The sequence below is a fragment of the Ailuropoda melanoleuca genome, chromosome 13 (assembly GCF_002007445.2).
Source record: "Ailuropoda melanoleuca isolate Jingjing chromosome 13, ASM200744v2, whole genome shotgun sequence".
Classification (NCBI taxonomy): Eukaryota; Metazoa; Chordata; class Mammalia; order Carnivora; family Ursidae; genus Ailuropoda; species Ailuropoda melanoleuca.
The window spans coordinates 25,866,181-25,894,179 of NC_048230.1; the positions used below are offsets into that span (position 1 = coordinate 25,866,181).

The following is a 27,999-nucleotide window of genomic DNA, read 5'->3' on the forward strand; positions in this document are numbered from 1 at the left end:
AGCACTGCTCCCTGTCTCCTCCACAGTCTTCTTCCATTCCCCCAGGGTCACCTTGTCCAGATAGCCTTGAACCCTCTCCAGCTTGAGTCCCCATCTGCCACCTCCGGTCTCCGGAGAATCCAGTGAATGGGGAGGGCCACCCCCCGAAGACTTGTCCCCAGGCTCAAAGTTAAGATTCCTAGGGCCTCTGGCCATGGGGGTATAGGTCTCAAGTGGGGGAAATGCGAGCACCATGGGGTTGGGGCTAGGATTTTGCATAGATCTTTGGGATTTCTCAGTTTGCTCCCCATAGATCAGGCTGGGCAATGCAGGAGAGCCCAGCCCTAGCCTGAGGTTGGAGAAAGGAGGGTGGAGATGGAAGGTCCTTGGGCCAGGAGGGTAGTAGTGGAATCCCTAGTCCAGACTGGGTAAAGGGTAGGTGCCCTTGAAACTACCCCAGCTCTTCCTAGGTTGGGCAGGAAGCCCTCGGTTGTAAAAGGCAGTCTCCTGGGGATGGAGGAAACAGGCATCTTGGGAAGAGGAGATGGGGACAGAGACTGCGGGGAAATGAGCCCTGGCCTCCCCAGGAAGCCTAGTAGGGGGCAAAGACGATGGGCCCCGTGGCAGGACGGATGGCTCCTGCTGGGGTACGAAACAGAGCTGGGCCCAGAATGGGAGCTGGGAAGAGGGTGGTGGCTGCTGTGGGGGCAGGCCGGAGGGCCAGGGGCCCAGGCAGGGCACAGATGGCAGCGGCCGCAGCGGGGATCGGGTTGGGCAGGAAGCGGGCCGCCAGCGTCTTGGTGAGTTGCTTCTGCAAGGCCAGTTTCGACTGCAGAGAGGAGAGAGAGGAATGGACACAGTCTGAACCAGAAAACTCCCACCCCTCCCGGGGCTCATCCTTGGGCTTTCTGCTGCAGGAAAGACGTGCCTTTTAGGGTTCCAAACCTAAATCCTCCCTTCCACCCCCAAACACTCATTCCAAAGGGCTTTCTTCACCACCTGTCTTCCTGCCCAGAGGAAGGAGGCCGTGGGGGGTGGGGGGAAAGATGGTCTCTAGGAGATGCACACCCACCCCTTGCTCTTGACCCTGAGCTTACTATCTCAGCCCACCTCCCCGGAAATTCCTCTGGGCAGATTCCAAGATGGCCAAAAAACCCCAGCCCAGCTCTCACTGGGCCCAGGCAGCCTTGAAGGGGGGAGATGGGGGTGGCTTCCTTCCTGCCCCACCCCCTCCCCCTCCAGTCTCCCCAGCTTGCCCTTCTGGCCCACCCTCTTCCCCCTCCAGTCCGGGGCCCAGCCCTGTTGCCTGGAGACAGATACCTTGAGGATGCTCACAGCCAGCGCTGCATGCTTCTGCAGCTTGCTGTGCTGGCTGGAGGGCTTGGGGGGCTTCCCAGCCAGGCGGTCTCTGTGCCTTCTGCTGCTCAGGTGCTAGCGGAGAAACAGACAGACTGGCAACTGGAAGGGGAAGCCCATGGACCCCCACGCTACCTATCATCCTCGACTAGCTAACCCTTCCATCCCACATTTACGGGGCATGGCCCTGGGAAGGGGAGGTGAGACTTGGCCTTTGCCCTCCAGGAGCCCACTGTCCCTCCGGCCTTGCTCCTCTGCCTCCACTGGCTCCCTCCCGGTGTCCAACACCTGTCCCACCCCGTCAGCCCTGCTGAGCCCCAGTCCCGGCCCCACTTCTCCCACCTGCTTGAGCTGGGTCTCTGAATTGACCTGGAGCTGACACAGAGCACAGTGAAAAGGGGGGCTGGGCCCCTGTCGGCCCCCGTGGCCCCCTGCCACTCTCTTGGCCTTGTGTCCAGCTCCCCGGGCCATTGGGCGGCCCCTGCCCCTTCGGGGAGCACCTCGCTGACCTTCCACCATCCACCGGTGCTTGGCTCCTGAGGGAGGAGGGAAGATAGCCCATCAGCACCAAAGAGGGGCAGCAAGGGCCATGGAGACCCCTCTGAACGAGGTCAGTCTGGCTGCCCCACCGAGCCTCCAGGCTGCTCGCACGTGCTCTCCCCGCCAGCCACCTGATAATTCTCTTCCCCACCTCCGCAAGGCCCTCCCAGCTTCTGTCCTTCCCTGCCAGCCGCCCCCAACCCCCAATTCTCCCACCTCAAACGTCAGCTGGAGGACCCAGAGTGCCCACACGATCACCGCTGAACACAACGCCTTTGTCACCAAGCCCTTGCGCAAAATGCCCAGGAACTCCAGCCCGCAGCTGGGGAGGGCAGTCTGCCTGTCCCTCTCCTCCCCTAGACTCCAGTGCACTGACCTGTGTTGTGAGCCTGAAGCTGGGAGGCAGAGTTCACTGTCACCTTGCACGTGGGGCAATAGAGGCGCCCCTTCTCGCTCCTGCCCTCCCCACTCACACCGCTTCCCACAGCAGCCGCTGCTGGCTCAGGCCCTGGTGCCTCTCTCCCAGGCTCTGGGGAGCACGGTGGGCAGGAGGAAGAAGAGGAAGAGGAGGCAGCATCCAAGAGGTCTGAGTGGGCCGGCTCTCTGGGCATGGGGTCCGGAGTCAGTGGTGGCTGGAGTTGGGGGCCAGGAGGAGGGGTCGCAGGAACTGCTGGGGAGATGGAAGGCATCGCTAAGAATCATCTTGAGACCATGATTTTAAGTAGTGATATATTGGGGGTGGCATGGCAGAGTGGAAACATCCCTGAGGTCAGGGTGACCAGCAGTGAAATCCAGACTCCACTCTCCTACCAACTCACTGCGCAGAGTTGGGCCTCTTTGGGTCTCAGCCTCCCCATCTGAAAATACAAAGCTGGACACGGGGGTCTCAGAAAGCCCCCACAGCCGTGATACTTTAGAGTCATTAGCTAACTGTTAAGTAAATGGAAGTCACAAAAAAGGTGCCCTGGAATGTTCACAGAGCACTAGTCATACTAGCATACAGCCGGAAACTGTGCAGGACACCTGGGTGGCTCAGTTGGCTGAGCATCTGCCTTCAATTCAGGTCATGATCTCAGGGTCTTGGGATCGAGCTCCGCGTCCAGCTCTGTGCTTAGTGGGGGGGTCTGCTTTTCCCTTTCCCTCTGCCTTTCCCCCCACTCATGCTCTCTCTTTCTCAAGGAAATAAACTCTTAAAAAAAAAAAAAAGATAAAACTGGAAACTAACCAAATGTCCTCAACAGGAGAGTAGATTTAAAAAAAGAGTTGTATGGTCAAGCAAGGGGGCACTACACGGCTACACACAGCACTGAAGAGGCCGGGCACAAAACTTCCAAACCAGGGGCAACTGACTGATGGCAAGAAAAGTCAAGATCACTCGGGGGAGGGGTGTACGTAGTTGAACAGTGTTGCCAAATTCACGTCTGCCTGAAGCCTCAAAATGTGATTTTATTTGGGGGCGCCTGGGTGGCACAGCGGTTGGGCGTCTGCCTTCAGCTCAGGGCGTGATCCCGGCGTTAAGGGATCGGGCCCCACATCAGGTTCCTCTGCTATGAGCCTGTTTCTTCCTCTCCCACTCCCCCTGCTTGTGTTCCCTCTCTCGCTGGCTGTCTCTATCTCTGTCAAATAAATAAATTAAATCTTTTAAAAAAAAATGTGATTTTATTTGGAACCAGAGTCTTTGCAGATGTAAGTAGTTAAGATGAGATCATGGTGGACCAAGGTGGGCCCTAATCCAATGACTGGTGTCCTTATAAGAAGACCGTATGGAAATAAAATAGGATAAAAACAGAGAGGGAGGGGCGCCTGAGTGGCACAGCGGTTAAGCGTCTGCCTTCAGCTCAGGGCGTGATCCCGGTGTTGTGGGATCGAGCCCCACATCAGGCTCTTCCGCTCTGGGCCTGCTTCTTCCTCTCCCACTCCCCCTGCTTGTGTTCCCTCTCTCGCTGGCTGTATGTACCCCTGTCAAATAAATAAATAAAATCTTAAAAAAAAAAAAAAAACAGAGAGGGAGACAGAACACAAGAGACTCTTAACTCTAGGAAACAAACAGGGTTGCTGGAAGGGTGGGGGTGGGGGTAACTGGGTGATGGGCATGAAGGAGGGCACGTGATGTGACGAGCACTGGGGGTTATATGCAACTGATGAATCCCTAAATTCTACCCGGAAATCAGTAATACACTATAAGTTAACTAATTCAAATTTAAAACAAAACAAGGCCAGAGACACGGGGAGAGTGGGATGTGAGGACAGAGGCAGAGACTGGAGGGATGCAGCTACAAGCCACGGAGCACCAAGGATGGCCAGTAACCACCAGAAGGCAGATGAGAGGCGTGGGACAGAGTCTCCATCTGAGCCCCCGCAAAGGAACCAACCCCACTGACACCTTGATTTCAAACTTCTCACCTCCAGAGTGGCGAGAAAATAAATGTCTGCTGTTTTCAGCCACCCACTGTGTGGTCATTCACTGTGGTAGCCCTGGGAAGCTAATACAACGGAGGTAGGGACTGGGGGGAGGCACCTAGGAGGGCTTCTGGGTGCTGGTGTCATGTTTGTTGATCTCAGTATATTCAGACTGGGAAGGCTCGTTGAGGTCAACACTTGTGATGTGTGCCTTCTTTGGTATGTATGGGCTACCCCAACATAGTTAAAATAATAAACAGAAATCTCCCAACCCCTCACCAGAAACCAGATGTGAATTGGGGAGTTGGGGGCGGGGTTCAGGACTGACCTTTGCTCTGCGGCTCTCCAGGGGATCCACTGGCTGGAGTCGGGGTTGGGGACACCAGCACCCCATCCCGGGCCAGGGTTTGTGGCCTCTGCTTGCTCTTGGCAGCTTCGACAGCCTTGAGTTTTCTGGCGTGTTTGTGGCCTTTGTAATGGGCTTCGGCTTGGTTCTGGGGAGGGGAGGGCTTGGGGTCACCATTTATTTGCTGAGTCTGCATGCCTCCTCCATGAGAGCTGGCGCTGCACAGGGGGCAGGTCAGAGGGGGCAGGGCTCTAGCCAGACAAGAGGGGAATCTTGTCATCACAGCATGTGTGTGGCCCTGAGGTTTACAGAATTCCTTCTCATACATGAGCCTCCAGGCAAGCAGCCTCTGGCTTCAAATTCTGTCTCAGCCACTTATTAGCTGTGCGTCTCTGGGCAAGTCGCCTCACCTCTCTGAGCCTCAGTTTGCTGACTCATAAACAATACTGACCTCACAGGGTTGTGAGAATTAAAAAGAACATAAAGGGCGCCTGGCTGGTTCAGTCAGTTAAGCAGCTTACTCTTTGATTTTGGCTCAGATCATGATCTCATGGTTGTGAGATGGAGCCCCGCATTGGGCTCTGCGCTCAGCCAGGAGTCTGCTTGAGATTCTTTCTCCCTCTGCCCCTCCCCTCGCTCTCTCTCAAGTAAATAAATAAAATCTTAAATCAATCAATCAATCAATCAAACATGAATGACAAGGGCCTGGTATGTACAGCCGGTGCTCAGCAAATGTTAGTTAGCAAGTTCATAAATGCACAAATGGAAAAAAAAGAGCAGTCCTCATACTTGGGGTATGTGCACCCCAGAACATTCATCCCTTTGTTCATTTTTTTCAGCAAATCGTTTTTGAGCCTTTGCTCTTTGCCAGGCTCTATGCCAGGGGCCCAGCATGGAGAAGCCACGGTCCCTCCCTCAGAGTGAAGTCTTTCTGTCCATCTCTTGCAAGACTCATAGAACCTGAAAACCTGGAGAGAACCACTGAATCTAGCCTGGTAGTGTTCTCCCTCCTTCAACCAGGAGTCCTTGCTTATTGCTTCCAAGTGTAGGAAAGACAGGCCCCTGTGGCTCCTCCCTAGACCCTTTCAGCAGAGCAGATCTCCCCAAGCCCCAGAGCTGTCCAGACAGAAGGTACCTATTCCCTGGGAAGCCAGAATGAGGCTTCTCCACTATCTAAGGGTAGACTGTGGTAGAAAGTACGCGGACCTTGGGGTCAGCCAGGCTTGCGTTCAAATCCCAGCTCTGCTACTCACCAGCTGTGCGGCCTCAGGCAAGTCACTTAACCTCTCTGAGGCTGTTTCCTCGTGTGAAAAGTGGGGGTGATAATAGCGCCTCTATCCTTCTCACAAAGTCTCAGGAGAACTAATTAGTACGATGGGCACGCACATACTCAGCACATTAACTCTCCGGTACTTTAAGAGCTCAGCTCCAGACCAGGAACTGATAGGGCCCCCTGGAACCCAGAGCAGGGAAGGGCAGACTTTTCTCTTGCAGAAGGATCCAGAACACAGGAGAGAAGCAGAAGGGAGGAAAATGGAGGCCCCAGGACCACTAGAGATGAGGCAGAGGAATTTAGAGAGAGGAGAGGGCAGGGTGGGTAAAGGACCAGGAGTGCCTCTTCGGCACCCAGGGACAGAAAATAAAGACCCCAGTCGCTTCACCAGCCCTATTCCTCCAGGAAAGACCCCAGAAGTCAGTGTCCAGCCCTCTCCCTGCCCAGCCCCCTCCCCAGCCTGTTTCCACTACTCCCTCTCACCGCTGAGTTGAACCTCAGGTGACAGATGTTACAGGAAATGAAGAGCTTCTTCTTCAGAGGGGAGGGGACCCCAAACGTGTGGCTGATGACAGCTTTCTGGATCGGGTCCATCTGTGAAGGGGGTGGGAGGGCACAATAACGCTGGGGTTGGCTCTGGCAGGGGAGGCAGTACAAAATGCCGAAAACTGAAGACTATTGAGGAACGCAGGCAGCGGGATGTAGGAAGGACTTCTCCATCCTTGTGGAGAGGAGACACACAAAAGAAAGTTTCTTCCCTGGTTGACTTTCTCTGTTCGCCCAGCCTTTAGCTTAGAGGCAAGCGGGATGGCCAGGGTGACCTCCGTGATCGTGAGAAACACAACCATGTCCCAGTGATCACCTTGGCATCTCTTGCTGTCCCTCTGGTCTCTGGTTTGGTTTTTGGTTTTGTTTTTTTTCTCTCTCTTATTCACAAGAATCACAACTATTGGGACAGAGTTGGGGGCAGGGAGAAGCAGGGACGGGACAAAGAGTTTCTCTGTTGGAAATCCTCTCCCATAACCCAGCCTTGTGCTGGGCCTGTGGGCTGGGGGAGAGAAGGCTTATCTTTTCAGCTCTGCCACTGTCACAGGGCCTGAGAGGGGGAGTGAGGGCATGGCCAGGGCAGGTGGGGGGCTGGGAAGGGGCAGGTGGCAGCACGTGCAAGCCAGAAGGTTCCTTGAGTCGTAAGACTGTTTCTTTGGTATATTAATTTATGTGGGTTTTCTTTTTTCCCTCTTCCTTATTTTAACGTTTTTTTTTTTTTTCCTTCTATCAAACCAAGCCTTTATGTTCCCTTTTCTCAGGGGCTTCTTGTTGGACCAAAAGCAGTTGTCTGGGCTTGTTTGTCAAGAGGAACTTTCCAGACCTTTTTGAGAGAAGAGAACAGAGGCTTTGAGAGAAAAGCACGGTTTCAGAAACTTCCTAGGGAACAGAATGAGGTTCTAACCCTCACCTAACAGCACCTGGGGCCGGGGACAGGCAGGGGACAGGAGCACGGCCTGCAGGGCCCCCAGTGATGCGGACAACAGAAGCTGTACCCATTCCCAAGGGACCGTGTGCATGGTGCGTCAGCAAGTGACAGAGGGGACCAAACAGGGGACACTCCCCAAATGGCTCAGGCTCCTTTGGACCTCTGTGCGACCCTGGAGGTTGGAAAGGAAGGGACTCCTAAGGATGACTGAGACTGAATTTCCCACCATCTTGTCAGGATGGGCTGGGGTTCCTTGAGGATTACATTTGATGTTTCAGAATTAAAGAAAGGGGGGTACTTCTTATAGCGAAGTAAAATTCATGCTCCCTGCACTTGTCATCACACACACACACACACACACACACACACACACACGTGGAAATACACAGACACAGAGCACATAAGCCTACAGGCAGGTACTGCAGACCCACAGGAGTACAAACGGCACGCTTCAGAGACACACTCACAATCCCCCAAACCACACACACACACACACACTCAGAGGTCAGACACACACCAAACACATAACAGAGTTGACACAAAGACACAAAAAATCTCTCAGAGACACAGGCACATACATTAATTACATACAGTTACCAAGTCACAAAGAGTTGTTTACAAATACCCACACATCCACACATTGACATCCACAAGTCACACACAAAGACCCATAGAGACATAAACTAAAACAGAAGGGCACACCTGCCAATGCACTCAGACACACACAGATCATCCACGGATGTCCCGCTACAAAAATGCAAGTGTAACCTCCGGGCCACAGGCCCAACAGTCGTTAACGGGGGAGGTGGTGACACCATCCTCATTCCTTGGCTTCCGGGAAAGCTGGACCCAGGGGTCCCTGTTTCGGGAGTGCCTAGTCACTCTTGGGGATGCTGCTGCTACTTATACCCCGCTTCCGAAAGCCAGCCCCTCTGCGCCCCCCTTCCCTGCCCTCCCCCAAGCTCGGCTGCATGCCCCCCCCACCAGCCCAGCCCGTACCGTGCTGAAGTTGGGGGTGAGACTGAGCGGGGTGGCGCCATTGAAGTGGACGGCGAGCAAGTGCTTGAAGTCCAGCGGGGGCTGCAGAGGCCTGGCAGGCAGGGGCAGGGAGGCCAGCAGGGGGCTGGGGGCACTGGAGGCCGGGCCTGCTGCAGGAGGAAGAAGGGCAGGGTCTGAAATGGGGAGTCACAGGGCTCGCAGCGACCTCCACGGCCAGAAAAAGAGGCTGATGGGCTTCTTGGGTGCGGAACCAGGGCAGGAACTCCCATCTCCCTCTCCACAAAGCAGCACTGGCTAAGCCCCGGGCACTCACAGCCCATTTCTGTGCCTCTGCTCTCCACCACCGGGGGAGCAGAAGCAGGGAGACCACAGTTCTCAGTTCCCAGCCCTGAAGGATGCCCCTCCCATCCCCTCCAGAGGCAGCCAGAGGGCCCCCATGAACCCCAACAGGGAATCAGGCCAAGGGAGGGGACAGAGGAGTCCTGACACACACACACACCACCATGGAGACTGTGTGATGTACCGGGTTTCCATTTATTGCAAGTTAAACCCAAACCCAGGAGTCCTGGGGAAAGGCCAGCCCCCTCCCTTCTCACTAACTGCCCCCCTACTGACCCCCACATCATTCACAGCAGAGGCTGACAGAGAGGACAGGAAACCCACTGGAATCTGAAAGGATGTGTTCCCCCCTCTGGTGAGGCCAACTCCTCCCAGAAGGCAAAAAATCCCTCCAACACCTGGGTCAGGCCTGAGACTGGTCCTCAGAGTTGGCCAGTCCAGCCCTGTGGTTTTACAGTCTTTGGTCTTAAAGGTCTGAGGCAAGGGCAGGGGAGGAACTTTGGGGAGCAACCAGACTCTGAGGAAGAAAAGAACTAGAAATAAATCCAGTCCTCAGGACTTTTCTGGACCCTGTCATTGCAAAACCGTAAGTCCCTTTAGATTTTGTGTGTTAACAATACACAAGATAGGTTTATTTTACATTTATAGATGTGTATGTCTATACACACAGCCATATACAGAAGAGCCTCGGGCAGCCTATCAGTGGGTAGGGGAGGTAGGGCACCACTACCTCCCTTGAACTGGTAGCTTGTGCAGAGAGGGTGCTGTGCTATGTGTCAAAAACAAGGAAGTCATCTGCTCTCCAGTTCTATCTGAAGAGAAGAGATGCTGCCAGGAGGGGAGTTAACAGCCAAGACCCCCCTCTCCTTTCCCTCAATCCCTGAGACCCAGTCTTCCTCTCTCCCTCCAACCAAGACGCCTCAACTTTTCTAGGGCCCAAATCTGGGCTGGGTCCAGAGGGGGAAAGGTGAGCTACTCCTCACCAAACTCCGGCAAGGGCAGGAACGCTATTGAGGGTGCCCCCAAACCTAGCATCTCTGACGGCTCGCCCAGGCGCCCCTTGCCGCAGCCCTTCCTTCACAGCCCACGGGGCGGGGTTAGTCCTCAGCGTGGAGCGGAGGAAGCACAAGGCAGGTGGGTGGGAGGCCACAGGTAGGCGGTCAGCTTGGGGGCAGCACGGTCAAATCCGCCTCCGGCCCTAGAGGGGCTGGCTGGGCGGAGGGAAGGCAGCCGCCCACACGTGAGCTGCGACCCCAGGAGCCCCTCCGCCCACCCGCTCTCCAAGAACTCCACAGCCAGCGCAAAGTCAAACTCGTGCAGCGGAGGCCCATCCACGGCGATCTTCACCGCCGGGCCGCCACGGCCCTCCCCGGTCCCGCTCTGTCCCCACCACCGCAGCTCCCGGCTGCGGCCCACCTTGTCCAGGAGGCCGGCGCCCGCGGGCAGCGCCAAGGCCAGGGCGGCAAGGGCGGCGAAGTCCGGGAAGAGCTCGTGCAGCTCCGAGCCCGAGCACGCCAGCTTGGCGCACAGGGCCCGCGGGCCCAGCCGGCCCAGGCTGCACACCACGCGCTTGAAGAGCGCGAAGTCGCCCAGCGCCCGCTGGCGCACCACTGCGGGAGCGAAGGTGCGCAGCAGCACCCGCAGCGCTCCCTCGCCGTGCGCGCCCAGCTCCTCGGGGGCCTGCGGATAGCCGCGCGGGTCGAAGATCGCCGCGAAGGCGGCCACAGCGTCCAGCGAGGGCCCGGGATAGGAGTCCCACAGGCCCTTCCGCATGGAGTCCAGGAAGGCGCCCCGCAGCTGTTCCAAGCCCCGCACGGCCACGTCCGAGTAGCCGACCAGCTCCACGCCGCGGTAGGTGCAGCGCCCACCGCCCAGATCGCGGCCCGAGGACGCCAACTCCTGCAGGAAGCCCTGGAGGCGCGCCCCACCCGCGCTGCGCTGCGCTTGGAGGGAGGCAGCGGCTGCCATCACCAGGGGCTGCAGCAAGGCCAAGTCCGGCTCCTCGGGCTGCAGCACAAGGGCGAGCTTCTGCACAGTGGGCAGAGTGTCCAGTAGCAGGTAGGTGAAGGCCACGAAGGTGAACTGGCGCAAGGCGAGGGCCAGTGCCCTGGCTGTAGGGGAAGCGGGGACAGAGGCCTCCAGTGTGGGCACCAGGCAAGGCCAAGCCTCAGCCACTGCTTCCACGATAGGCAGCAAGGAAGCCCAGGCCACTGGCCGTGGTCCTGCCAAGTCAATAGCTGCGAGGTCCAGGGCCGCCCGGAGCTCGGGGACCGTGTGGGAACTGGGGCCACCATGGAGGCGGAACAGGGCATCCAGCACACTTTCATATTCACTTAGGTAGGCAGGGGGCTCGGGATCTGTCCGGCCCGGGAGGCAGTGTAGCTCGGTGAGCAGTGGGCAGGCAGCCCGGAGTTGTGGGCCCACATGCCCAAGGCGGTCACTGGGGAGGCTCGAGCTGAGCCAGGCCAGCTTGGGTGCAGACACGCCGAAGGCCTGCAGGATGTCCAGGAGTTGGCCAGCAGTGGCCTCGCCCTCCTGTAGCTCCACACTGCCCAGGAAGGTGGTAGCCGGTTGGCCATCACAGGGGGACACCGAAGTGGCAAACAAGGCCAGACTGTGGGACTCAGGCCAGTCCCTGGTCTCGTCCAACACCAGCCCCACGTACGGGGATGCCTTCAGGCGCTGGCAGGCCTCTGTGTGCAAGACACTGGCAATGGCCACCTGGGACAGCCAGGGAGAGAAAGGGAGGGACAGAGTTAGGCTTGTCCTGAGCAGGGGAGGCAGCAGTACAGAAGACAGAAAGGGCACAGGCCTTGGGGCCAGGCAGACAGACCAGTCCTGGCTTGGCCGCTTACTGGCTGTGTGACCTTGGGCAAATCATTTCACCTCTCTGAGCCTCAGTTTCCTCAGCTCTGAAATCAGGCTACTACCTGCCTCTCCGCTCCTTAAAAGGTTGTTGTCAACTATAAATGCAACTTTTTGGGGCTGTGCTTGTAAGTATAAAAATGCTTGAGGAACCATAAAGATTCTGCAGCGATTTGTGTGCGTTTCTACAGGATTGCCCCAGTCCCTATTCCTGGGGGTCCCCTCCACTCTGCTGCTCGGGGGTTCACTGACAGACATGTTCCCTCCCAGTTACATAGAGCTCCAACTGTGTGCTCTGTCATCTCTCTGTAGGATGAGCTCTAACTCCCCCACCCTCACACCAGTCTCTAGGACTCACACACACCTGGTACCTAGGACGAGCTGCAGCTTGCATGTCCTGAGGGGCCACGTGGGTGGTACTGGGCTTGAGGTGGGCAAGGGTTACACCAAAGGGAATGGAGGAGCACTGGGTGGGGTCTTCACGCCCTGAGAGCACAGGGACCTAGCTTTTCAGAAGTCACAAATCCACATTTTTTATACGTAATCTGTTTTTTTAACTTGGAAACTAATTGAGGCTTTCCAAAAACACTGAAAATCAACAAAATACATCTGTGGGCCAATCAAGGCCCCAGGCTACGCAGCTTGCAACCTCTGGCTTTGGAGGTGAGGGAACGCCCCTGTGCCCCCCTCCCACCTGGGGACAGGGCCCGGTCTGGCCTCTCCGTGGCCGTGCCCCCAGCAGCTGGCCCAGGGCCTGGCACGCAGCACGTCTCCGTGAAAGATTCTGCTGGGTGACGGTATGAATGTAGCCCTCTGGCTGCTGCCTGGGGGCCTGGCATGGTGGCGCTGTGCGCAGACGGCTAGATGTCCTCCCTCCTCAAGCCCTCCCCCGCACCTCTGGCCGCCACCCACCTGCATGTCCCTCACCCTCCTGGGGCTGTAGCGGTCGCCGTGCTCCGTGCCCAGCAGGGCCTGGCACAGGTTGAACCTCTGCAGCTCGAGCAGGGCGGCGCAGCGGTCATCGGGCACGTCCTCCTTGGCCATGCAGTACACCGTGGTCAGCACGGCCACTTTGGCTGGGTCCACCTCCACCTTGATGCCCCTGGAGGTGGGAGGCATCTCCAGGTCTGGGTAGGCCCCTCCTCCCTCAGCTTGGCCCTCAAAAGTGGGCTGGCCCCGGTTGACAGCCAGAGCCTGGCGGTGGGCTCCCGAGGTCACGTGGCGCAGCAGAGCGTGGCGCTGGAAGTTGTCGGTGCCCACGGTGAAGGCGTTCTCGGCTTTGCCGTGCTTGTTCCGCACCAGGGCCTGGCGGCACTCGAGGCAGAACATTAGCTTGCGCTCGTAGTCAAAGTCCAGCCAGGGAAACTCCTCTTTCCAGTGCTCGTTGAAGTAACGCTTGCACTTCTTGTTGGAGTTGGAGGCCTCTCCGGCGGGTTTCTTCCCTGGGGGCACCATTCCTGCTCGAGGGGCAGGGCACCCCCAACCCCCACCCAAGTGCTCTGGCCCCCCAGCCTCGCCCTACACCCAGTGGCACCTCCCTTACAAAAGAAGTTGGTGGGGAGGCCGGAGGGGAGCAGCACGCCGGGCTAATGGGGACCATCCATCTAACTTAGCTGGGAAAGTTTATTCCTGCTTGGCCGGTGGGAGACTAGAGATGAAAGAGACAAGGGAGAGGCGTCAGGGCGTCCACCGTGGGTCCATGCTGCCCACAGAGCACCCCCCAACTGACGGGTGGATGGCACCTAACGGGGAAGGACTACTGGAATGGGTGGGGTCAGGCAAAGGGCCACAGAATGGCATCCAAAGTGGGGGAGGCCTGGAGGCCCCAGCCCACTCTGAGGGTCTCCCTCCATGCAGGACGAGGCCCTGATGAGCTCTGACTGTTGGAGCATGTCAGTACTCGGCTCTGGGAAGACTGGCGCCATCTGCGCAACCACATTTTATAGGTGGGGGCACAGAGTCCAGGCGACAGCGGTTCTCAGGGCTCGTGAATAATCTGTGACTGAGCCAGGATCGGACCTTGACTCCTCATTCACGGGATGGCCAGTCTCTCCAGTCCACAGTCATTTACTTCTCCAGAATGAAGTTAGCCCAAAGCTGAACTCCCAGAGCCACGGGGCCCAAGAATGGCATTTGTTTTCCCTGGACCTCCCTTCCCTAAACCTATACATGGGCACACTCACACGCACCCCGATAGTGTGGTTCTGGGAAGGAAGCCCACAAGTGGGGGCGGGCCCCAGGCTGAAGGAGCTAGCTGGCCGCCTGTACCTTGCTCACTCTTCCACTACCCCAAGCACGAGGCCAGGTGAGCCGTTCAGGACCAGAGGCCACGTCCAGCCAACGGCCCAACCCAACCAACTCTACCTCTTATCACCTCAACCCTGTCCCCTAGATACCTGCTAGTAACAGCAGCAGTAACTACCCTTTGTCAAGTGCGAACCGTGTCAGGCCTTGTGCTAGAGACCTTGCAGTGACTCCATGAGAAGACCAAGATTACTTTTGCAAGTGCTCTCTGACGGTGGTATCATCCTCATTTTGGAGAGGACAAAACCAAGGCTGGGGGACCTTAAGTGACTTGCCCAAGGTTCCACAGGCAGTAAGTGGCTGAGGCAGAGTTAGAACCTACGTCCAGGGGCGCCTGCGTGGCTCAGTCGGTTAAGCATCTGCCTTTGGCTCGGCTCATGATCTCAGGGTCTGGAAATTGAGCCCCGCATCAGTCTCCCTGCTCAGTGGGGAGCCTGCTTCTCCCTCTCCCTCTGCTCCTACCCCCCACTTATACTCGGTCTCTCTCTCTCTCAAGTAAATAAAATAAAATAAAATAAGGTACTCTTAAGAAAATGAAAAGTCTTTAAAAAAAAAAAAAAAAGAATCTACGTCCACTTGGCCCCAAAGGCCGCGCTGAGACTGGCCTGCACAGTCTCAGCTGGCTTATGCATCCGCCTCTACCCCTGTAGTCATGCCCCCAAATCCATCTCAGCATCCAGAGAGCGGGCTCACACATGGGCCACTCCCTTGCTTCTGCCTCTTCACTGCTGCCCTAGGTGGTTGCCTGAATCTACACACCTCACCAGAGCCCGCAAGGTCCTGCCCAGCCTCCCGCTGCTCCTGGCTGCTCGGCCAGCTCCAGAGGCTCACCGTTCCCCCCACACACCCAGTTGTTAACTCTGCTCCTGCCTTCAGCCTGGAATTTCCTATCCCTCCTCCCTGGCTAATTCCCATTCATTCCTGGAGAGCAGCTCTGCCTCCCCTCTGCCACCCCGATCCTTCCAATCCTCCCAACCGGGGCTGAGGCCTGTGCTCTAGTCTCCCATAATTCTCTGGGTGTGGGTCCGGTCATACAATATGGTAAACACAGGGATTCTCTGTATATCTCTGCACTTGGTTCCTGGAAGGCCAAGATCACGTACGTTTGCTCACTTGGGGATCCCTAAGCCCCTGTACAGGGCTCAGCACGCAGATGCCTTTGAGCAAAATTTGTTGTTTCAGAGAATGGAAGGACTGATTTGGGCTGTATGAAAGAACTTCCTGTTCTAAGGCTGTTGGTTAGATGACTGGGCTCTGAGAAAGCAGGGACTGTCTCGTGCTCCTGATATGCCCAGCACCCTTCATGGGACATAGCCCTTAGTGGATAGGTAAAAACAAGGGCAGATTAACAGAACTCCAGGGGCAGCCTGTTGAGTACAAGGGAAGGTGCTCCCTGTTGCCCGATGCAGTGAAACTCGCCAGTCTTCTTCCCTTAGGCTCTCAGCAGTATTTGGGGCTGCTCACCCCACCCTCCTTAAAACATGCAATTCTCTTGGCTTCCAAGACCCCTCATCCCCCAGCTTTCCTTTCCCCCATCAGCACCCCTCCACCTCTGATGTCATCTTCTCCTCCTCTTCCTAACCTAAAACTGTCCAAAAGGTCCAGAACCACGTCTGCTGGTCACCCTGAAATAAACCACCCCAGCCCGAGCCACTCCTCTGGGCGCCACACCTCTCCATCCAACCACGTTCCTGGCTTGTCTAGATGGAACTGTCAGTGTGTCCCTACAAATATGCTCCTCTCCTAGTCATCCCCAGCTCAGGAAACACCCGCTCTCCTACCCAGGTGCTCTGGCCAGAAACCTGCCCCTGCAGCCCCTGCTCTCTTCCACATCCCGGACCTGGTCTATCCGCAGGTGCTGTCGGTTCCACCTCCACAATCTGCCTGTAACCTGTCTCTTCTCACCATGCTGCTGCCACTTGCCTTGTCCAGGGCACCTGCATCTCTTACCTGGACTACGGCAGTCACTTCCTGATGGCACTCTGGGTTTCCACTCTTACCCTTCTCTGAGCCACCTGGACCGATAGCAGCTGGAGGGGGCTTTTGGAAACATACTGCTTAAAATCTCTCTGTGACTGCTTGTCCTCAGTGCCGGGATCCCTTTCGAGGTCTGCCAAATGCCCAGGCATTGCTGACTTCTCTTGTGGCTACTTGTGCCTCTCTCCCCTTCCAGCTACATCGGCCTTCCCTCAGTTCCTCCAGAGTGCCAGGCTCCCATCACCAGGGTCTTTGCACATGTTGTACCTTCTTCCAGAAGGTCTCCACCTCCTCTCAACACTTTGCCTATTTCACATCCCCTCTTCCAAGGAGACTTCTCTATCCCTTCCCAGGAGGTCCCTTTCTTTTCTTTAGCTACTTCCTGTTTGTTTCCTCCATTGTACTCCTCACAGTTTACAAATCATTTTATTTTCTCAGCATTTCTATTGCTTGGCCCTCCCTCTCTCTCCTCCTCCTCCTTCTTCTCCCTCTCTCTCCAGAATGCAAGCTTCCTGAGGGCAGAAAGGTAACTAACTTGTTCACATCTGAACCCCACAGAAGGGAATGCTGCCTGGCACGCAGCAGGTATTCCACAAAATTTGGGGAGTGAATGAATAGGGAACCACCTGCTTTCAAGCAGAGAGAACAATGGAGTGGGGCCTTGGGCACCTGTTGGGCGGCTAAAACAGCTGCCTTTGACCTCCTTTCCTCCCAAGATCCCATGATTCTGCGACCCTGTCTAGCCCACCACCCAAAGGATCTTAGAATGGGGAGGGGATGCAATTCCAAGGTGGTACTCCTTGGAAGTTTGTCACCTCCTTTCCATATACCTAGAAGTTGGTTATCCTGCCCCATTCTGCCAAGGGATAAAATTACCATGGGACCTAGGATGCTTTTGATAAAAGAACAAAAGAGTAGGTAGGGAGGATGCATGGGAAGAGGGATTCTGAAACTGCGCTGTCAGAGACGATAGCTAGTAACCACATGTGGCTGCTTATGATTCATCAGAATTAGAAAAACATTTTAGAATTCCCCAGTCTCATTAGCCACATTTCAAGTTCTTGATAGCCACATGTGGCTACTGGCTATTGTATGAAATGGCCCAGACAGAGACCATTTACTTGTTCTATTGGACAGCGCTGCTCTGAAACAACCCAGCCAAAGCCATTGACATTCCTCTACCTCAACCTGGGGGAACCAGGCTGGATGGGGTGGGGTGTAAATAAAATGTGACTATGGGACCAAGGCTGACCAGGGCGGCACACCTCTCAGACCCAGGTCCCTCACACCTCTCCACCCTGGCCACCTGCATGTGGACCGCCACAACTTGTGGGGCCCCTGGGGTGACTGTGTCTTGGTCTGCGGTCCCCACTCCACCCTGGCAGGTCAGCCTCAAGCACAGCGCTTATGTGGTCCAGGATGGCGGACCCCAGCCACCTCCCCAGGGCCCTTTGGGCCCCTTCCTCTGGGGAGCTCCAGGGCGGAGGACGGGCGAGGTGGGGGCTACCTGCTCGCCCCGGACCAGGACACGGAGGGCTGGGGAACTTCCTCTGGGGGGCGCGTGGTGGGCCCCTCCCGGCCCGGGCACCGCGCCCGCCACACACACTCACGGAGACTCGGGAGCCACCATCTTGCGTGGTGGACGCTCTGGCCGCGGTCTCCTTGGGCTCCACTGAGCGACAGCAGCCACTAGCGGTAACCGGGGCGAAGAGGCGCCAGCAGCCGGCGAGGGCCGGGGTGGCGGGCAGGGCGGCGGCACCCGGGGCTCACCTGCCCGGCCATCCCCCGCTGCGCGCGCGCTCTGCGGGCAGCGGGGGCGACGGAGCTGAGACCGATGGAGCGGTGGCCCGCCAGCGGGAGGGATAGGGTCGTTCAGGCATCGCGGGCACCCGCCAGTTCCTAGAAGAGCTCCCAGGTGAGAGCTCCCAGGTGAGAGCCAAACAGGCAGAGCGCTAGCGAGGCGCCGGCCACGTGCTTCGGGATCACAGAGGAGCAGGGGGAACGCCGAAGGTCTGCGGGAGCGTCTGTCAGGTTTCACTGCGGGATAAGTGAGGTTTTACCAGGGAAGAGCATCCCAGGCAGTGGGGCTGGCATCCACGGGGAGCTTTCGGGGAGCTTGAAAGCGCAATGCAGGTTCAGGAAGGTCAAGGCAGAATGGGTGGGGGGCGGTGCCTGCTGCTGGAAAGCTCTGCAGTGAGTGCTGGGGAGTTTGACCTTCTGGCCTGGTGAGGAACCTCAGGAGAGGGGTTCCCTGTGTGGGTTCCCAGGGGAGCAGAGGAGAAGGTGGACGGGTGTGGAGTTGTAGCTGACCATCCCTCCCAGAGGGATGGAGTCCAGGGGCCTGCAATAGAGCTCCAGTGACACTGAACTCTGAGGCCTTGGGCTAGACACTTACCTATGAGCCTCAGTTTCCTCCATCTGTGAAGTGGGAATTACAGCTGGGTGAGGAGGAAGGGGCAGGGCAGGGATGGGTCTGAGGAACAAATGAGCTAGGTGTGGAGTCCATTTGAAGAGGGGGTGCCGGGGCACTTGGTGATGTAGTCTCCCCTTCCCGTCAACATAGTCACCCAGAAGTGCCTTCCAGCCCCCCTCCCCAATTGGGTACACTTTGCTCCCACACAAGGCCTAGGGCCCATGTTGATTTGAGGTCAGGACCTCTCCAGTGGCTTCTGGGAACTCCCCCAGCACCTTTCACACTGCACTGCTCTGTGCCACCCACCGTCTGCTGCTGACATTCACCGTGAACCCTGGTCCCCCAGCTGCTGGGATGATGTATGAGTCATGGCACACGCACACACACGTGACCGCCTGGCTGTGGGTACACTCAAATGAAGGGACACACTGCAGACCCAAAACCTGCCCCAGGAGGGTACCCCACAGCCCGGCACCCATGCAAGGGTCAGGTATGTGGGTGTGGGGGGTCTTCTGTGATGGCATTTTGCAGAACACCCTGGCTGAGTCCCTCCCTTTTCAACCCTGGCCAGGGGTCCACAGCCGGGACCCACGGCTCATTGGATGGCTGCCTCCAGAGGGGGGTTGTTGCTCTGGTCACACACAAGCTAGACAGAGCGGCAGAAAAGAGGCCACTGTCCGGGGTCCAGTGGAAGCTGGGACAGGGGCACAGAGCAGGTGTATGAATTAACATCACTCTGGCTGCCACCCAAGGGAAAGGATCTGGGCAAACCACATCGTGCTGTTTTGCCGTCACTCGGAAAGATACACGGACGAGCACAGGGACACACACCCTCGAGCCATAGGTGCCCACAGACAGCAGCAGGCGCAAAGGCCAAGGCACACACTTACACACATCTCCCCTTGATGAGCCCATCTAGGCACACTGGTGTGTGCAGAGACAGAGGTGGTGCCCACCGCAGAGATGGACAGATGCCCATGCCGGCGAGGAGCAAAGGCCGGCCCAGGGGCCACGCACAAGCATGCACGTACACAATGTGCGTATACACAGACAGGCAGGATCAACAAAGACACACTCAGATCGTATACGCCCAGAGGGACAGACATGCGTGGACTCCCAGACCCCTAGTAAGGCGTATACAGATAATAGGAAACTGCAGATAGGCAGCGGCACACGCCGTCACAAAGAGACACACAGACGCCGAGATCCGTACACAGACAGTCGCCCAGAGATAGGTGCGTGCACACACCCTCCCTTACAAAATGAAATGCACAGATAGACACCAAGCTCCTGTAGCCAGAGCCAGAGTCTCTCTCTCTTGTCCCACCACAAGTCACAGGGGCAGATGGGAGGGTCCCCCCGAGGCACACACCCCACATCGCAAATAGTAAAGCTGCTCTCCTATCACAGAGGAAACCAAAACTCTGAAGAAAATAGGAGTCTAGGAGGGAGAGAGAGCCAAAGGGAGGGAATGGGGGGTGGATCCAAGATCTCCTGCTTGCTCACTTCCTGGTCGGCTTAGGGTTCCCACCATGGCTAGAGGGTGCTCCCCACACTCTCCAGAGCCCCCCTCACCAAGCTGCAGGAAGACCCCCAAGACCAGTCACAAGAACTCTGCCCCAGCCCTTGCCCTTGTGGAAGGGGTTCCCAAAAATACCTCTTAAAAGGTAATGGCTGTCTCCCTCAAAGAGTGCCAGGTAACCTTGGTGGAGAGGCGGGCCAGGAGACCATGGATAAAGGTGGGGGGCATTGGGGTGGACCCCAGTGCAGTGGCTGGGCCTCAGAGAGGAGCCACCCAGATTTCTGCCTGTCTCCCTCTGTCCACTTCTCTCTCTCTCCCTCTCTGCTGAAGTAATGACTCCCCCTTCAACAGTCCCCCTGCCCACCCCCCCACAACCCTCCTTGGAGGCTCCTGGCAGCCCCTTAGACGCAGTTGAAGGTATGATTTGATACAAGGAACCTCTGGCACAGGCTCTTCAAACGTGCATCGGCCCCCCTTGTAACCCACCTCCCTCCTGCAGGGCGCACCTCCAGTTTCCTGACCAGTCCTCCTCACCAACCCCACCCCTACCTTTGTTCCCAGCCACTGTGGGGGCTCCCCTGCCCAGCCCTGGACCTGGGAAAAGGCACCAAGAGTCAAATGGCTACCAGAATCCCTCCACAGACAACTTTTGGGGGCCAAAAATAGCAGGAAAAGGATAGGGTGGGGAGAGGAGCCACCCACCCTGGTCTGAGCCCCCCTCCCCACGCTCTGGCGCCCCCTCACTCACCCAAGAGCATTCTCTGCCTTTGGAGGCACCGCTGAGCGCTGTCTGAGGAGCAAATGAAACCAGCCAGAGAGTGACAGAGGGAAGGGGTGGGGATGTGAGGGACAGGAGGGGAGGGTGGAGGGAGGGACTCCTGCTCCTGCTGGAAAGCAGCGGTTGCAGGGCCCTTTCTCCCCTTGCCTGGAAGTAGCTGCCTGTTCCCTAGTTTCTCCCATCCCAACCAGGGTGGAAAGCACAGAGCACTTCCTGCCCCAAGGGTGGAGGATGGGGCAACTGTGGGGACTAGGGACAAGGGGCTGCCTCCGTCCCCCCCTCCCGAAAGTCCCTGTCCAGTGCCTCTTGTACTTAAGGGTAGAGCTGACCTTGCCTATAGAGACCTCTAGAAAGGAGGTGCTGCCAGCCCCTTCTCAGCCTGCCAGAAAGTTCTTGCTGAACTTGGAAGCCCTGCCTCAGGGTTTGCTGCTGTAGGAGCCCCCATTCTCCTGTCCAGCCTTCCTCACCCTCTGGCCCACCATCCCCTTACATTTACCTCCCTTTGCTGAGGGGGAAACTGAGGCCCAGAGAGGTATGACCAGTTCGTCCCAGAGCACTGGCCATGGTGGTGGGGGAAGGCAGCCCCAGGCAGCTTGCCCCTCTTAGTCCAGTACCTGGCCCATTGGACCTACTATCTGGGCAATGCCAGGTGGGGTGGGGGGTGGTCATCTGTTCAGCTAGAACTTCTGACACTGCTCCCCTATTCCAGACCCTTCCCTACCCCCCAGGCCCAGCTCTCCTCCATTTGCTCCTTCCTCCCCCTCCTCTTCCTGACTACGGGCCAGCTCTCAACTCACCTGAGCACCTGGTGGCTGGGAGGGGGTGGAATGGGGGAGAGGAGGCAGCCAACCCACAGCTTGATCCAGTCTGGCATTCCAAGCCCAGGCCCAGCGCTAGCCCCCCACCCCCTCAGCATCCTGTCTCCACCAGACAATAACCTGTAATCTCTGGAGCAGCCAGCACAGCCTGCAAAGGGTCTGGGGAGGGCTTGGCAGCAGCAGCTCCTGAAAACAGGTTTGTTAGGAAGAGGCTCTAGGGGGAAGGAGTTGCTCGTTTGGGGAGAGGAAGGAAACTCAAGCCCAGGGCTAATTAACCAACGCAGACAGAGACGGAATCTTTGTCTTCTTGAGGGCAGGGATCTGAGCTAAGCCCCCTAATTCTCCACCCAGACAACCTTGCATTTCCTGGTGGTCCCTGGTAGGGGGGAGTGTCTGATGGTCAGGTTCACACCTGGGGGAGGGGGAGGTGATGGCTGTCCAGGGAGAGGGAGGGGCACCTGCTACTGAAGGAGAACAGCAGCAGGAGGCGCTGGTTAGACTGCCAGAAGAACTTATCAGTGGCCTTGAGGGAGCCCAGTATCTCCAAAACATGCACCCAAAGGCCTCGGGACGGATTGGGGGGCACTGAGGAAGAATCAGCAGCCCAGGGAGATATGGAAGCGATGGGGGGACGGGCTGGAGGGTTTCCAGGGCTTCCTGATGGGACTGAAATTAATCCATCTGCGGGGAGTGGGGGGTGAGGATCTCTTCAAACCGGTGACTCAGGCGTGACCTGAGCTCAAGGTCTTTGATCTCTGGGGCTCAGAATGCAGCAAGAGGCTTGTGCAGTCAAAGACTCAGAGAGGAGATGGAGGGTCTGATTAGAACAGGAGCTAGGGGAGGTCTGAGGGTGCAGGACTGGCGACAGCCTCCACCCACCACTCTGGTCCCCGGCCGCCCCTAAAGATACAGCATCTTTGCCCTGAAATCCATTATCATCTGAGTTCATCTCTGTTTTCCTGTCCCCCTTAGTGTCTACTCTGCACTCCCCACCCAAGGCCCCCCTGGCCCGTTCAGAACTTAAGTCATTTCCAAAATCCCCTTCTCTCTGCTCTGGTGTCATGTTGCATTGCTGATGGTGGATGGGGTTGGGGGATGAACTGTATGGGTGGGTCAGTCCTGCCAAGAGAAGGGAGAAGGGAGGGATTGGCTTTGGGAGGCTCCCCTCCCCTCCCCAGCCAGGTGAGGCCAAGTGGGAGACGGCTGGCATCTCCCCATTTTTCAGTGGAGGATACCAAGGTACAAGGCAGAGGAGAGGCCGTGGGTTCTGAGCACTGTGAAATCATCTGCGAGCCGGGCTGCCTTCTCTGGCCATCCCTCCTCCCCATTCCTGAAATATCCAGGTCCACTCTCTCTTCATAGGGGCTGCTCTCCTCAGCAGCAACGGGGCTAAGGCGGGCGAGTCAGACACGCTGGCATCTGAATCCAGCTTTGTGACTTTGGGGCTGTTGCTTAAACTCTCTGAGCTGCAACAGCCCAATGCAAAGGGAGAACTGAGTGCTGCGTGTGGCTGGGTGAGGGGGGAATGCCCTGCTATGAGAGCTACAGTTCAGGTCCCGAGTAGATGCTTCCATGTTCCCCGCGCCCTGTGCTGGCCCAGCACGTGCAGTGGGGGCCGGGGCTCAGAGGGTTGAGCCGGCAAACCTTTCTGTAGGTGTTCAAGAACTACCTAAAATTCGGGTGTGCGTCTGTGTGTGTGTGTGGTCGACGGGGTCACTGAGTCCAGCCTTACTGGGGCAGAGGTGCCCACACACCCCACCTTGTGGGAGGAAGGGCAAGGGGGGCAGGGAACACGGCTCAAGACACATTCCTACAGAATGAAAGGGCCTGCTGTGTAGGAGACTGATAGGGCGGACGGACGGTGGGCAGGGGAAACTGTGGAAGTATCTGCTGGGAGGGAATTAGGGAAGTCTGGGGTACCTGCCATTTCCCAGTCCTGTGGCCCCTCCCAAGTGTTCCAGGCTCACTTAGGTGTGGCTGAGTAAGGAGTTGGCGAGGAGGCTCAGAGAGGGAAGAGTCCCCGCCTCCCCCTCCCACCAACGGCCTCAGGGACAGGAGCAGGAGAGGGTTCCCGCCTCACTGCCTGTGACGGCCTGTCACCGTGCAAGCCGCCAGCCCCACAGACCCCTAATCAAAGTGACAGCTCCAGGAGGCCTCCCGGAGCAGCCGTCCCACCCCCACACCTTCAGCACCCTCCCAGCAAAGGAGCGGTCCTCCACAGGCCTGGCACCTCCCGTGTCCAGCAACACAGGCTTGTGTTAAAGCCTCCCTGTACTTTGCCTCAAGCCTCTTGAAGGATTACATGGGACTCTTTCGTTCAGAGGCCAAGGCTGCCCCCAGTCAGCCGCACCCTAAGGGCTCTCTGCTCTGGCCCAGTCCCCACCAAGGCAGGGAGAGGCCTTCGGCATGGCTGAGGGCCCCTCACCCCCGTCCTTACCCTGGGGCAGTTGCTAGCATCCTCTTGCTGGGGCTGCCTCTCCCACCCCCAGCTCTCAGACAGATCCATGGGAGTGGTGGGGTGGCCAGGAGTAGGCTCAGAAATAATGAGGCCAATGGAGAACAGGTTTGTACCTGGGGCCCCCATGCTGTTCCCTCCCTCAGCAGGGCAGTTAGAAAGGTCTGCCCCCATGGCTGCCTCCCCCTCTGGACTGTGTGTACCCGAGGGCAGGCGCTGAGCACCCCTCCATGCAGAATCCTGGCACGGGCCAGCACAGACAGATGACTGGAGGGACAGTGACTCACTTCCCATTTTATAATCTAGAGAAGAGGAACAGGCATCATGTCTCCTTGGGTCTCCACAAACCTACCCAGAACTCCGGGGACAAGGACTGTGGGAAGAGGGAAGCCTAGCGAAGAGGTCCCCATCCCCTTGGACAGTCTGTCTCTGGTCACAGCTGGTGCTATACCCTTTTCTCCTCGCAGGCCACCTGCTCTCTCCAGGGGGGCATGGTGGGCAGGAAGGGAGAGAGGGAGGCTTGTACCCCAGGGACTGCCGTCCAGAAGCAGGGCCTGAAGAGGCCACGCTGGGGGGCAGCCAGGCCAGACTGGCCTTCCCCACCCACTACTGCCCCCCAGCCCTGCTTCCCTGTTGGTGCCCCCCTTCTGATGATGGAACCGCCCCGCACAGCATCACCTCAGCTGGAGTCATCCTGGGCACCTCCCTCTCCACATCCCTCCGTCACCAAGTCCAGCTGCTTCTGCTACAGAAAAGACCCCAGAACCTGTTCCTCCTTCTCATGTACCCCCAAGTCTTACCCTTCCCCCTTGCCAGAGACATCTAAAAACTCGAGCGACTGCTGCTCAGAGCCCTTCAGTGACACCCATCACCTTTGGGACAGAGGCTAAATACCCAGCCTGGCTGGGAGGCCCTCCCAGGGGGTTCTGCTCACCTTCTGCCACGTCCACTGCACACCCAGCGTGGCCACCACTCCTGCTCCCTGAAAGCCATGGGCCTCAGACCTTACAGCATTCACTCCAGCTGTTTCTCTGCCCAGGATTCCCTTTCTGTCTCCAAGATCCAACGTTGACGTCACTTCTCTGAAGTTTTCCCTGACTTCTGTCAATTCCCTCCTGCCTCTGACTTCTCCAAGCACCATCTACCCACCTCTCTGGAACCTGTTATTATCTTGGACACCCTTGTAGGCATGTGTCTTCAGACAGCTCTTTCTGGACAGGCAGGCATGCCACCTTTGAAAAATATGAATTCCTCGACAAATACTGTATGTTCTCGGTTATATGCAGAATCTAAAAATGTCAGTCTCAGGGCACCTGGGTGGCTCAGTCGGTGAAGCGTCTGCCTTCGGCTCAGGTCCTGATCCCCAGGGTCCTGGGATCGAGCCCTGCGTCAGGGCTTCCTGCTCAGCAGGGAGCCTGCTTCTCCTTCTCCCCTTCATGTTCTCTTTTGCTATCTCCTCTCTCTCTCAAATAAATAAATAAAATCTTAAAGGAAAAAAAAAGGAATCCAAGAAAGTCAGGTCTTGTAGAAATACAAGAAATACAAATACAATACTGTAGATTACACTGGTGGTCAGGGGCTGGTGGGTGGCGGTCATGGGGAAATGTTGTCAAGGGTACAAACTCCCAGTTATAAGATCAATAAGATCTGGGGATCAAATGCACAGCGTGGTGCCCATGATTAACAATGCTGAATTACACACTTACATTGAGAGAAGATGTTACATGTTATGGACACACACACAATCATAATTATGTGAGGGGAGGGAGGTGTTAACTAACCTCCTTAAACCGACATACATGTCAATAGTATCTCAATAAAGCTGGAAAAAAGTAAAAGTACGGATCCTCCAAACAGCAGCTTGCAGAGTTGGTTTCTATAAATAGCTAATGAATGAATGACTTTTGAACACAGACATACACACACACACTCACACACTCCAGAAATACCTATACAGTCAGATACACTCTTACTCAGAGTCATACCCTTAGGGCAGTGACCTCTGCCTGCAATGTCCCTTCTTCCCACACCCCTGTTGCAAAGCTCAGTGTGTCCCCCTTCCTCCAGGAGGCCTTTCCTGGTGTCCCCAGGTATAATCACGACCCTTCTCCCTTTGTACCCACATGTGGCACCCACAGCACTCATCTGCTCTTTTTGTGTCTGTCTCAGACCAAAAGACAGACTCCATCTTGGAGCAGGACGGTGAGGAGTACGACGGGGATTTGTCTCCAGGCCCCAGCACAGTGAAGGAAACACAGTGGGCAACCCGTGAGAATTCACCAGAAGAACAGGCGCCCTTGTTACCGAGTTCAGATGCGTAGCCCTCTGGCAAAGCTACCAACCTGGGCTGCGAAGTAGGTTTCCAGTGGCCACTCCCAGGAACCAGGTGGAAATTCTGGCCCTTCCCACCTCCCGCACTGGGCCTGGTTCTGAGCCTGCTTCCCCTGCCCTCCCAGCAGCCTGCCTCTCCTCCTTTTCCCCATGGCTCCTACGTGCCTGTCAGCTGGAATCACCCTCATGAATGCATTCACCCATTTCCCCCAGAAATCTGTCTTGTAGCCAGAGGCCCCTTCAGCGCTCACAGCCAAACCTCTGCAAAGTCTCCCCAGCCAGGGAGAGGCAGAAATCCTGGCCAGGAGTCCAGCCGACATAGGAAGAGGGGCTTCCCCTGTCTGTCCCTCAGCTAGAGTGTGGTGCACCTTGCTGAGCCCAGCCTGCAGAGGCTACAGCAGGAGCCCAGGCTACCCCCTGTCAGAAAGGCTAGCCCTGCCGGGGGGCTCCAGACTGGGGAAATGTTGCTTAGGGGTCCTGGCCCCAAGAGACCCTGCTGGGAGAGCTCCCACACCCCCAAAAAGACCTCAAGAGAAGAAGTCCTCAGCCCTAAAGACCCTCTGATCCTGAGAGAACCCGTGGAGGCTTATCCAGATGTATCAGGGGGACTTCCGACCCTGAGACCCCATTGAGGGCACCCCAAGACCCAACACCCCCCAGAGAGTGGCCACAGACCCAGAGCCTCTCACGGGCCCAGACGGAGCCTGCGGGAGCAGCGCCCCTCCGCACTGACCTGGCCCAGCGGGGGTCTTCCCCAGGCTGAGCTGCCGCAGCCGCCGCTGGTGGGCGCGCCCCCCACAGTGCACCTGGGCCTGGGCTGCCGAGTTCAGCTGGATGTTGCAGACGTCACAGAGTGTGTAGGACGGCCGTTTTCTCTCCCTCTTGGGCTTAGGCAGTTCTGGGGGCCGAGGGGGGCACTCTGTAGCTCCAGATATGGGGGGCTCCCTCTCACCCGGGGGAGAGGGGCTCAATGGCCGCTTCATACCTGAGCAGAGAGACAGGGAGACAAGGAAACAGGCTGAGTACTGTGAACACATAGAAGGAACAAGAGGGGTTCGAGACCCCGAGACACCTGCGCCCTGTGTCCCAGATGAAACTCCCCAGCTTTGGGACATCCCCAACCCAAGGGAGGCAAAGGGAGCGTGACGGGGTCCATTCTGAACAAAGCAGCATTAAAATACAGGAATGTCTGGAAGAGTGTCACAAATGTCCACACACCAAGAGGCCGACACCTGGGGACTCGGCCAAAGGGGAAAGCTCAGCAAGGAAGACCTGGATCTGGGGGACCGGGGGGAGCAGCGAGGGAGAAGCAGCAGTGAGGTCAGGGGAGTCACATTGGGGGAAGCCAGGGCCCTAGTCTCAGCCTTGCACAGGCGCTGACAGTCCTGTGACAAGCAGGCATGTGGCGCTTGCTGCAGCTGCTAGCCAGAGGGGTGGATGCCGAAATCCTACCTCCCTGAGCCCGGTGCCCGGCCGGGTGACATTCGCAAACATCGACAGTGTGTGAAGCCATCCCCACCCCTGACCCACGTGGCTCCAGATGTCCCTTGCCGTGTTGGCCACCCAGGCCATAGCAACAGTTGATATTTTCAGTAGCAACCTGGGCCCTGCTGCCGGCCTTTACACACACACGCGCACACGCACACACACGCACAGGCGCCACCCCTCCAGGCCCCGCATCTGCCGCACACCATCCTTCCCCTTCCCACTCACATCTCTGCAACCTTCCTTCCTGACCCCTCAGCTCTAACCTGCTCTCTTCTGGGCTTGCCAACCCCCTTTCTCACACTGAACCGGGCTCCTTTTCACTTCCTGGATCCGTGTGCGCAC

At 57.3% G+C, this 27,999-nt stretch overlaps 1 protein-coding gene across 4 annotated transcripts; it reads right to left on the reverse strand.

Annotated features, from left to right (window-relative positions):
- Window positions 1-36: 36 nt before the first annotated feature.
- On the reverse strand, window positions 37-27,999 carry ZNF385C (zinc finger protein 385C). 4 transcript variants are annotated; one of them, XM_034640185.1, is made up of 9 exons: window positions 27,921-27,999; window positions 26,903-27,154; window positions 8,368-8,516; window positions 6,378-6,488; window positions 4,604-4,769; window positions 2,252-2,545; window positions 1,678-1,871; window positions 1,300-1,410; window positions 37-808 (listed from the first exon to the last, which is right to left on the reverse strand). In XM_034640185.1, the coding sequence occupies exons 2-9, from the start codon at window positions 27,150-27,152 to the stop codon at window positions 572-574; spliced, it is 1,512 nt and encodes a 503-aa protein (XP_034496076.1). In that variant the 5' UTR covers window positions 27,153-27,154; window positions 27,921-27,999; the 3' UTR covers window positions 37-571. The 4 variants fall into 4 exon arrangements, with proteins under 4 accessions (XP_034496076.1, XP_034496073.1, XP_034496075.1 ...); XM_034640182.1 differs by lacking the exons at window positions 37-808; window positions 1,300-1,410; window positions 1,678-1,871; ... (3 more) ...; window positions 8,368-8,516; window positions 27,921-27,999 and adding exons at window positions 8,541-11,427; window positions 12,484-13,219; window positions 17,463-17,889 and having other exon boundaries at window positions 26,903-27,020; XM_034640184.1 differs by lacking the exons at window positions 37-808; window positions 1,300-1,410; window positions 1,678-1,871; ... (3 more) ...; window positions 8,368-8,516; window positions 27,921-27,999 and adding exons at window positions 8,541-11,427; window positions 12,484-13,219 and having other exon boundaries at window positions 26,903-27,008.